This window comes from Tupaia chinensis, unplaced genomic scaffold, assembly GCF_000334495.1.
Source record: "Tupaia chinensis unplaced genomic scaffold, TupChi_1.0 Scaffold149482_1, whole genome shotgun sequence".
Classification (NCBI taxonomy): domain Eukaryota; kingdom Metazoa; phylum Chordata; class Mammalia; order Scandentia; family Tupaiidae; genus Tupaia; species Tupaia belangeri.
This window is the reverse complement of record NW_006209326.1, coordinates 71,638-83,450: the sequence shown is the minus strand read 5'-3', so window position 1 is coordinate 83,450 and position 11,813 is coordinate 71,638. Positions and strand designations below refer to the sequence as shown.

The 11,813-nt window shown below is 39.7% G+C and overlaps 1 protein-coding gene across 1 annotated transcript; it reads right to left on the bottom strand.

Moving 5' to 3' along the window:
* Positions 1–4,608: 4,608 nt before the first annotated feature.
* LOC102471308 (olfactory receptor 7A17) lies at positions 4,609–5,547 on the bottom strand. The gene has a single exon (XM_014585277.1). The coding sequence runs from the start codon at positions 5,545–5,547 to the stop codon at positions 4,609–4,611; it is 939 nt and encodes a 312-aa protein (XP_014440763.1).
* Between the last annotated feature and the right edge of the window lie 6,266 nt (positions 5,548–11,813).

Below are 11,813 nucleotides of genomic sequence, written 5' to 3'. Positions count from 1 at the left end.
ATATACATATACATATGTATGAAAGTAGAAAAGGAATATTATTGATGATAACATGCATGATTAAGCCACTATGCAGTTTATTCTAGATGGGAAACCACATTTAATATGTTGTGATGATGCTCAGGGAATGAAGGTTAAGTAATTAAAAAAAATTGCAGGAGAAAAAAACCAGTAAAGCTGTTCGTATCGAAATTAAAAAAAAATGCATATATGATGACTGCAGTAAGCTACATAGACCCAGCTGGGTACTACTTTATAATATGTTCATTCTACTCACTGAGGTTTATGCATAAAGTCAAACTTGGGTTCATGTATAGGTATCCATCAGCTGTGCTAGCTATTGGATATATTTAGACTACTTAAGTTCATTAGCAAATCAATTAAATGGGGGGTGGAAGGCATAGAAAGCAACCATGGATACCAGAGATAATGTGGGAGGAGGGTGGGACATGGCAGAGGGTGAGGGATAGGGAATCAAGGATGGCAAAACAAAAAACAAAGTGTACAAGACATAAGAATTCGAAAATTATTTGCTGATAACATGTATGTTGATGTGCTTGATTGAGCCAATACACAGTGTATTTTGGATGGAAAATTCATTTGTATGCTGTAATGATGTATAGTGAATTAATGTAAAAAATAAATAAATTTAAAGAGAAAAAAAATAAAACCTATGGAATACAAAAAAAGAAAAAAAAGAGAGAGAGAGAATCAGTGAGAGGGTAAGTTAGAAATCACTCCCCAAGGGAGATAGTCATGCTACAATCCTTTCTCCTCCATTCTCGTCTTGGGGTTTTGCGCATGCACACACACATGCCCAGTATGATTTTCAAGCTGTCAGGTCTGGGACTTGAACCATAGTCAGTTATGTGGGAGTCCAGCACCTTCACCATGCCACCTGCTGGCCCCGAGGGGAATAGGTTTTTCTGTTTGTTTGTTTGATTTTAGAAGAGTTATTTGTATAAGCTTAAGCTTTTTGTGTATTGTTGTATATTAAATAACGTATTAACATATTTGGGAAGTATATTATTAGAAAAAATATTACTTTGCAGTTGGAAAGAGGTGCACTTGATAGGTTTCTATACTATAAAAGGGACACTGTCTATGCAAACAGTGCATGGGAGTCTTCAAAAACTTCATGAACTGTATACTGAAGAAATCTAGAGACCAGCAGTTAGCTTAATGGCTATGTCACTGGACTCCCAGTAGTCGACCATGGTTCGAGTCCCGGACCCAGTGGCTTAAACTCACGCCAGGTGCATGTACATGCGTGCCCCAGAGGAGGAGAAGGGATTGTGGCATGGCCTTCCCCCCGGGGAGGGGGGGGGAGGTGATTTCTCTCTTTCTTTCTCTTTGTCTCTCTCTGTCTTTCTGGTGAGCACATGCATCCTCTAGCAAAAACCTCTTAAAAAAAAAAAAAAGAAAGAAAGAAAAAAAATTCTAGATATAGATTTCAAAGTGTTTGCCACTCATTCAACTCATACTTTTTCCTGTTTTTAAGTTATTTATTTATTATTTATTTATTTATTTATTTATTTATTTTTGCCATAGGGCATGTACACTCTTGCTGAGCATACAGAAAGACAGAGACAGAGAGGGAAAGTGAGAAATTACTCCTCAGAGAGGGTTCTCGCACTGTAATCTCTTCTCCTGCATTCTCCTCCTGGGACTTTGAACATGCACATACTCATTTCCAGTATTAGTTTCAAGCCACCATGTCTGGAACTCAAACTACTGTATACACTGTGGGAATCCAGTGCCTTAACCATCTTTCTGTTAATGTTTTGAAGTCCCTTTTTGTATGTAGGGTGCATTAGGAGATAAGAGGGAAAGAAACCTTTGTAAATTAGAGTAATTGAAGGCCAAAAGTGTCAGATATGTAGTGTGGAAAGATATACAAACTGGAAAACACTCTCATTTATGGGTCCATTTCTCATCCTTTTATCAAAATAAATAAGCTTGAAACCTGCCAATAAAGGCTGCCAGGTTACAAAAGTTCATGAACAAATAAGAAGAAACTTGAGAGTCATAGACAGAGATAATTTATTATGGTCTATCTCATATCCTAATCCCATCAATCTAACAAATGTTTTGTGCCTTTTTTTCTTTTACTATAGAGTGTGTGCGCTCACCAGAGAGACAAAAAGAGATAGAGAGACAGAAAGTGAGAAATCATCCCTTGGGAGGTTGGCCATGCCACAATCCTTTCTCCTCTACTCTCCTCCTAATAGTCTGTGTACATAAGCACACATGTCCAGAGTGAGACTTGAGCCATCAGATCCAGGATTCAAACTGTTGTGAACCAGGTGGGAGTCCAGCACCATAACCACTACACTACCTGCTGGCCCCTATTCTGTGTTCTTTTTATGACATGGTCATTCAGGTGTGACAATCAAAAGAGATACAGGAGAGACTCAGGAAAATAAATAACAACAAATGGTACTATTATTTTCAGGTTCTAGATGTAGGAGAAGCATGGAAATTTTTCTTAACCAGCTAATAATATAAACAAACAAAAAACTTTTTTTCAGTTCAACCTATCAGATCCTGGCTTCTTGTGAGCATTCAGGACATATTTCAGGCTGACCTGCCTGGGGACTCAAACTTCAGTCACCATGTGGGATTTGGCTTCTCTGGAGCCATGCATTACCACCATACAGAACTAGACCTCTATTTCTTCTTATATTAGATTTACCAGGTTTTGTTTCTCAAATAATTAGTCTATCAAGGATAGTAGGTGGTATAGTGGTTAAGGTGATGGACTCCCACATGGCTAACCACAGTTTCAGTCCCAGACCCAGCAACTTGAAACTCACACCAGGCACATGTGCTTGCGTGCATTCTCAAAATCCCAAGAGGAGAATGCAAGAGAAGGGATTTCAATGTGGCCATGCTCCTCCGAGGTTGATTTCTCACTTTGCCTCTCACCGTTTCTCTCTCTCTCCCTCCTCTGGTAAGCACACAAGTCCTAAGGCAAAAAGTTCTTTTAAAAAAATCAGTGCAATAGTATTTGGAAAAACATTCATCATTATTGGAAATATGTGAGTCCTCTCCAGTGACTTTTGTTCCGAACATGTAAATTACTTTTAGAAAAGGAAAGATCTGAAATGTGAAAAGAAGTTCACAAACAAGGAAAGGAATATACTTAAAATGATCTTTTTTTTTTTTTTTTGAGTTTTTTGCTATAGGGCGTGTGTGCTCACCAGGCAGACAGAGAGAGACAGAGAGACAGAAAGTGAGAAATCACCCTCCAGGGGGGATGGCCATGCCACAATCCCTTCTCCTCCATTTTCCTCTTGGGATCTTGGGCACACATGCACCTGCGCCCAGCATGAGTTTTAAGCACCAGGTCCAGGACTTGAACTGCAGTCGACTACATGGGAGTCCAGCGACATAGCTATTATGCTAACTGCTGGTCACTTAAAACAATCTTTAAAAAAAAAAAAGAAGAAGTAATGTTAGAATACAAGTAACATTATGTCTCATAACTGTGTGTAATTATTACTCATCCATGTTATGGGATAACAATAAAAAATACATGAAATATATGGAATCATTGACTTAGGATCACAGGATTAGAGGAAAAGAGAAAGGTAAAAATTATGCTGCAGGGAACAGCAGATGGCTTGATGGTTATGCCACTGGACTTTTACTTGGTTGACCACCATTTGAGTTCTGGATCCAGTAGCTTGAAATTCGTGCTGGGCACATGTGTGTGTGTGTGTGTGTGTGTGTGTGTGTGTGTGTGTGTGCCCAAAGTCTCGAGAGGAGAAGGGATTGCAGATTAACCAACAGCCCTGGGGGTGATTTCTCACTTTCTGCCTCTGTCTCTCCAGTGAGTGCACACATCCTATAGCAAAAATCTCTCGAAAAAAACATCATACTGGGTACATGTGTATGATAACCAAAATCCCAAGAAGAGAATGGAGGAGAGGGGATACCATTATCCACTCAGGTAGTAATTTCTCCTTCTCTCTCTTTCTTTCTCCAGCAAGTGCAGTGTACACACAAAAACAGCCAAAAGATGGTGGTGGGGGATCAGGATTTCTGAATGCCACTTTTTAATATTTTATTTTCTTATATTTTTTTTACATTGAGTCACCGCTTTGTCTTTACAGCAAACAAACTGGATCTTCTTAGCATAAATACAATGTGTGTTAGTCCAAAGATGTTTTTTCCCTTTAATTCCCTCCCTCCTGTACCCACTGCTTACCCTCCTCCCACTTTGTCTCTAGTCATTCATTTTGAGAAAAGTTCACAAGTTGAAATGTTCACTTTGTAAGTTAAATAATGTGATTGAAGGTATAAAAATAAATAAATAAATAAATAAATTAGAGAAAAAATGAAGTTTATTTACTTATTTCTTCCACAAGTAAGAGAAAAAAAGAGTGAGGGACACGCAAAAGGGTCTTCATACTACAATCCACTCCCTGCCTCAGTCACCTGGATCACAGCACATGCATACCCTCGGTGAACAAACAAGCCCTGGGATTGAACCAGGGGCCTTTCATTGCTCTTACATTGCCACTGCATCACCACCTATCTGGATGCCACACTTGTTCCTAACTACTCATGGGAACTTATCAAGGACCAAGACCACTATTCTTGTCACTCATTGGAAGGGGCAATGCTAAAAAGATGTTTCAGGGCCTTCTTTATGTCCTTGTTCCTCAGGCTGTAAATAAATGGGTTCAGCATTGGGGTAACCACAGTGTACATCACTGAAGCAATTGCGCTGGCCTTGGAATTTTGGGTAGCAGCTGAACTAAGGTACACCCCAAGACCTGTGCCATAAAACAAGAATACAACAGAGAGATGAGACCCACAGGTGGAAAATGCCTTATACTTCCCTCTGGCAGATGTAATCCTCAGTATGGAGGAGACAATCTGGAAGTAAGAATAAAGGATTCCAGAAAAGGGAATAATGCCCATCAGCCCTGTGGCGAGATACATCTCGATGACATTGAGCAGGGTGTCTGAACAGGCGAGCTGGATGATCTGACTGATTTCACAAAAGAAGTGGGGGATCTCCACGTTGGTGCAGAAGGACAACCGTAACACTAGCAAAGCCCGGAGCAGGGAGTCCAGGACACTCAAAATCCAGAATGTCAGCAGCCCAAAGCCACAGAGCCGGGGGTTCATGATGACCGTGTAGTGCAGGGGGTAACAGATGGCCACAAACCGGTCATAAGCCATCACAGACAGGAGGAAAATGTCCAACTCTGCAAAAAGGATGAAAAAATACATTTGGGCAAGGCAACCGTCATAGGTGATGGTTTGGTTCTGGACATGGATGTTCAGCAGCATCTTTGGGATGGTGGTGGAGGTGAAACAGATGTCACAGAAAGATAGGTTGGAGAGGAAGAAGTACATGGGTGTGTGCAGGTGGGAGTCAGTGATGGTGGCCAGGATGATGAGCAGGTTTCCAGTCAGAGTAATCAGGTACATGGACAGGAATAGCACAAAGAGGATTGGCTGAAGCTCTGCCTCTTGTGAAAGTCCAAGGAGGATGAATTCTGAAAAATGTGTGTGATTTTCTGTTTCCATGGAGCTGTGGTGACTGTTGGAAAGAGGCAATAACAACGGTACTTTACAAAGACATTATCGGGACTACCTATTATTGTGTGCATAGGACAGTGCTGCTTGGCAAGACCAGGGCACATGAGAAGCCCAGGTTTGATTCCCCACCCCCTCTAAAGGGACGGATGTGGTGATGAGTCCCTGTCATTCCAGATAGACTAAGGCAAGAGGATCAGACTCTCAGGGTCAGCAGAAGCAATATAGTGAACCCTGCTTGAAAAAGCTGAGCATATTCTGCATCTGTGATCCCAAATACTCAGGAGGTTGAGATGGAAAGATTATGATACAGTGAGACTCTGTCTTTAAAAAAAAGAAAGCAAGGGCCAGCAGATGGCATAATAGTTATGTTGCTGGACTTTCACTTCACGCAGGGCACATGTTTGTGCATACCCAAAATCCCAAAAGGAGAATAGAGGATATGGGATTGCAGCATGGTCATCCCCCCTCAGGGGTGATTTCTTGCTTTGTGTCTCTCTGTCTCTCCAGCAAATGCACATGCCCTATAGCAAAAATCTCTCTGTTAAAAATAAAATATAATAAAGATTGGGGGAGAAGACAGCAAAAATCTCTCTCGAAAAAATAAAATATAATAAAGATTGGGGGAGAGGACAGCAGATGGCATAGCAGTTACTTTGCTGGACTTCCACATGGCCCACCATTGTTTGAGCTCCAGACCCAGTGGCTTGAAACATATAGTGCGCATGTGTGCATGCTTGCCCAAGTTCCTGGGAGAAACATGGAGGAGAAGGGACTGCAGCATGGCCATCCCCCCAGGGGGTGACTTTCCACTTTCCCTCTCACTGTATCTGTCTGTCTCTCTACAGTCAGCACACACACTCTAAGGCAAAAATCACAAAACAAAAAAAGAGGAAGTCTGTTAGTAATGTTGTGTAGAGTACTCTCAATCCACCTTGTGTGTGGTATATATCATTTTGGGTAAAATCTCTTTATAATCTAAATGATGTATAGTGATTGAATGTACAAATAATAATAATTTAAAATGTTTTATTAAAAAATAAATATTAGAGAGCCAGCAGGAGACATGGTGGTTGGGGCATTGAACTCCCACATGGCTGACTGAGATTTGAGTCCTGGACCTGGTTGCTTGCTTTCTCGCTTTCTCTCTCTCTCTTATTTGCCCTGTTGTAAATTAAAAATAGTAATAATGATAAATAAAATCAAATAAATAATTATTTTAAGAAGGAAATATTAGGCTTCAGTTGATGCTAAAGCTATTTCCAAGTCTGTGGTCTTATAAAGGGAAGGTCGTGATCTTATTGAACGTCTACTTTTCTTCCCTGTTAGGAACCTTTCCTGTTAGAAGGGAACCCTCACACCATACCTTATTCTCCTTTCGCTTACAAGAATGCTCTGAATTCTCAAGATGGTATCGCTGAAGAGTTCATTTTCCCTGGATCTGTTCATCCCATGAACAAATTATAAAAAATAAAAAATAAATCTGTCCCTAGGAAGGACAGGGAGACAGAGTCACTCACAAAATGTCTACTAGACACAATTGTGTTTTCTCTGCTACTGGTTAAATCAAACTGAAGTAGATATACAACAGGAGTCCTTACAATACCTTAGGCTTCTAGGACTCAATTCTCATGGTGCCTCATTAAATAAATTGTTACATTGTCACTGCATTCTCTGAGGAATACAATTTTCTAAAAGCTAAGGAGCTAAAACAAAGTAGACTGTGTTGGCAGTCTTATCCCTTGGGGTAATTTTAAAGTAAATGTCAGTCTTCTTTCCTCAGCAAATATTTTTGTTGGTTTGTTTTAAGGTTTTGTCATAGAGTCCATGTGCTCCACAGAGAGAGATAGTAAGAGTGAAAGTGAAAAACTACCCCCTGGAGGGAATGGCCACACTGCAATCCCTTCTCCTCCATTCTCCTCTTGGGATTTTGAATACACAGACACACATGACCAGCATTATTTTAAAGCCACTGGGTCTGAGACTCAAACCACACTCATCCACATGGGATTCCACTGCCTTAATCACCATGCCACCTGCTGGTGGCAAGCTCTTTAGGGAGCAGGGTATATGGACAAGTGTACTCCATATTTAGAAACTCTACTTGACCCATTATAGCCCTGATACAAAGGGTTGGACAAGATCTTTTGAGTCCACAGGACTTTGATTCAGGAATGTGAAAATCATCAAAACCTACTTTCTTTGCATTATTTCCTCATGTTAGTTATTTGGACATTTGCCACTCCTTACACTAAAATAAGAAAAGAAACAAAACAAAACAAAAGAGAAGAAAGAAAGAAAGGGAGAGAAAGAAAGAAGAAAGAAGAAAAGAAAGAAAGAAGAAAGAAAGGAAAGAAAGAAAGAAAGAAAGAAAGAAAGAAAGAAAGAAAGAGGAAAGAAAGAAAGATAGAAAGAAAGAGGAAGAGAAAAGAAAGAAACAGAAAGAAAAAGAGAAGGAAGGGAGAAGGAAGGAAAAAGAAAGAAAGAGAGAGAAAGAAAGAAAACAATTTTTTGAGAGTTTTTTGCTATAGGGCACATGTGATCGCGAGAAAGAGACAGAAAGTGAGAAACCACCTCCCAGGGGAATGGCCATGCTGCAATCCCTTCTCCTCCGTTCTCCTCTTGGGATCTTGGGCATGCATGCACACATGCCTGGCGTGAGTCTAAACCACTGCGTCTGGGACTCAAAACGTGGTTGACTACATGGGAGTTCAGCGACATAGCCATTACGCTAACTTCTGGTTCCGGAAAGAAAACAAAATTTAATAACCACTGTCAATATTAATCATTTTTACACTTCCTATAATATTACCGTTTTGTGTTCTATACATTCAAAAACAAAAAGGGATTTCTAAATATAGAGTCTGAAATAGACTCTCTGCTTTTACATTCAAATACACAGAGCCAGTCCCATGGCCTATTGATTAAAAGAGTTATATCCCATATGGCTAACTATGCAATTCAAGTACTAGACCCAGTAGCTTAAGAAGCATACTGGACATGTGTGTTTGTGCCCCAAATCCTGACAGAGTGGAGGAAAAGGGATCGCATCATAGCCATGCCCCAGTGAGGGTGCTTTCTCCCTCTCTCTCTGGTGAGCATAGGCACACTCTGGATTATAAACAATCAAAAGAATTGTAAACATATCTTCACAGAAAGATGTATGCACAAATTTTTGGATCAGATTTATTCGTAATAGACAAAAACAGAAATAAAGTTGCATTGACACATGAATAGCTAAGTAAAATGTAATGCATTCATACAATGAAATACAACCATGCAATAAAAATGAACAAAATACTAATGCATTCAAAACTTGAATGAATTTCAACCTGCTTCCTTCACTTAGCAGTTCAAGATTACCAACTTCTTCTGGCTTTAGAATCCTAACTATATTCCTACATTGTCATTGTCATAAATGGGAAAAGAAAGATTGGTACTTTAGGTAGATAGATGGACTGAAGTAGTTTTCCATACTTGAAGTTAATATATGTTGATTGGGAATTTTATAATCTAGCATCCCAGGTATAATGGATTGAGTGGCAACCCAGACGAAGATATATCAACCTCTTAATCCTCATACTTGGGACTATAACCTTATTTGGAAAAAAAAAATTGGAGAAGTAATTTTTTAAAATTATCTTGGGGGACCAGCAGTTAGCATAATGGCTATGTCGCTGGATTCCCATGTAGTTGACTGTGGTTTGAGTCCCGGACCCGGTGGCTTAAACTCACGCCAGGCACATATGCGTGTGTGCCCAAGATCCCGAGAGGAGAATGTAGGAGAAGGGATTGCGGCGTGTCCATCCCCCCTGGGGGGTGATTTCCTGCTTTCTCTCTCTCTGTCTCTCTCTGTCTGTCTGGAGAGCGCACGTGCCCTATAGCCTCTCAAAAAAAAAAAATTATCTTGGGCCAGTCAGTGGCATGGAGGTTAACGTGGTTTGGATCTCACATGGCTGACTGTGTGGTTTGAGTACCAAACACAGAGGCTTGAAAAACAGTGTGTGTGTGTTTGTGTGTGCCCAAATTCCCAAAAAAAGAATAAAGGAGAGGAGAATGCAACATGGCCATCCCTCTGGGTGTTTCAATAACAAACATCCTTATGAGGTTGAGAAAAGGAGAAAATATAGGCAGCCATTGGAGATATATAGTTATAGACATGAGCAATATATATATATGTCATTATATGCATGTATCCATATCCTTATCCATTACTGAGGTGACATATGTTTGAGTATCACACACACACACACACACACACACACACACTATATATATATATACTCATATATATAACATACTCATTAATACATAAATATATAGCATATATAGTACATTTTCTTTTTTATTTACAATTTTAATGCATTCAATCACATTATTTAGCTTACAAGGTGATCATTTTAATATGTGAACATTTCTCCCCGGTCGAGTTGATCAAAATATAACAACACTACCTCCCTGTCTCAACAATGCTGTCTTTGTATCCCTCCTTCAAATGTTCTTCCCCAGGCCCCACTCTTCCACACACACCGCACCTGGCATTCACATCCACCTCTTCTGTTTGTACATCCTTTACCCCATCCATTTCAGTTATACAGTGTGGACATTTGGTTTATATTAAGTGGGGACATACAGTGACTCTCCTTCATAGCCTGGCTTGCTTCACTCAGCAGTAAATCTTCCATATTCTTCCACTTTCTGTCAAAAGCCAGGGTTTTGTTGTTTTTAATGGCTGAATAGTATTCCATAGAGTATATGTGCCACAGTTTTTCAATCCATTCAGCTGTATGGGGGCATTTGGGTTAGTTCCATGTCTTAGCAATCGTGAAAAGTGCCTCAATAATCAATGTGCAAGCACTTTTCCAATGAGAAATTCTTCTGTCCTTTGGATAGATGCTGAGAAATGGGATTACTGGATCATATGGAAGTTCTATTTGTAGATTTTTGAGGAGTCTCCAAATTGTTCTCCACAGTGGTTGGACTAATTTACATTCCCACCAGCAGTGTAAGAGAGTTCCCCTTTTACCACACCCTCGCCAACACTTATCATTTTTTTTTTTTTTAATCTTAGCTATTCTGACTGGGGTTAGGTGGTATCTCATTGTTGTTTTGATCTGCATTTCCCTTTCGATGAGGGATATGGAGCATTTTTTCATATGCCTTCTGGCTATTCATATGTCATCTTTAGTGAGTGTTCTTTTCAACTCCTTCTCCCATCTTTTAATAGTGTTCATCATCTTTTTTCCAAACAGCTTCTTTAGTTCCTTATTTATTCTGGTTATCAATCCCTTATCTGATGCATAGTTTACAAAAATATTTTCCCATTCTGAGGGCTGTCGATTCATACTAATTACTGTGTCTTTTGCCATGCAGAAACTTCTTAGTCTGATGTAATCCCACTTGTCTATTTTGGGGATTATCAACTGTGGTTTGGGGGTCTTATGTAAGAAGTCTTTTCCTACCCCAATGTCTCCCAGAGTTTCCCCAGTGTATTCTAGAAGCAGTTTAATAGTTTGGGGTCTGAGATTTAGATCCCTGATCCAGCTTGACTTGATTTTTGTCAACGGTGAGAGGTAGGGGTTCAGATTCATCTTTCTACAGGTGGAAATCCAGTTTTTCCAGCACCATTTGCTGAAGAGGTTTTCCTTTTCCCACTGGATTGACTGGTACCCCTTGTCAGAAATCAGTTGACTGAATGATTGGGGATTTATTCCTGTGGACTCAATTCTGTTCCATTGGTCCACATGTCTGTTCCTGTGACAACACCATGCTGTTTTGAATACCATAGCTGTGTTGTATATTTTTGGGTCAGGGAGTGAGATGCTGCCCACTCCACTCTTCTTTTGTAGAATTGCTTTGGCAATGCGGGGTCTTTTATTATTCCAGACGAATTTTATAATTGTCTTTTCTAAATCTGTAAAGAATGTGTCTGGTATTTTGATAGGCATTGAGTTAAATAGGTAGATTAATTTGAGTAAAATTGTCATTTTGGTTATATTAATTCTTCCAATCCAGGAACATGGGATATCTTTCCACTTTTTTGTGTCATTTTCAATTTCTTTTTTTAGCTTCTCATAGTTTTTCTTGTGGAGGTCTTTAACTTCTATGGTTAGATTTATCCCTAAGTATATTTTAGTGGTTATGGTAAATGGAATAACTTTTTTTCAGTTCTATCTCAGTCTGCCTGTTGTTTGTATATAGAAACACTACAGACTTCTGTATATTAATTTTGTATCCTGCAACTTTACTGTATTCGT

Coding starts and splice junctions, on each gene's coding strand:
- LOC102471308 (XM_014585277.1), bottom strand. CDS start 5,547: ATGGAAACAGAAAATCACACACATTTTTCAGAATTCATCCTCCTTGGA.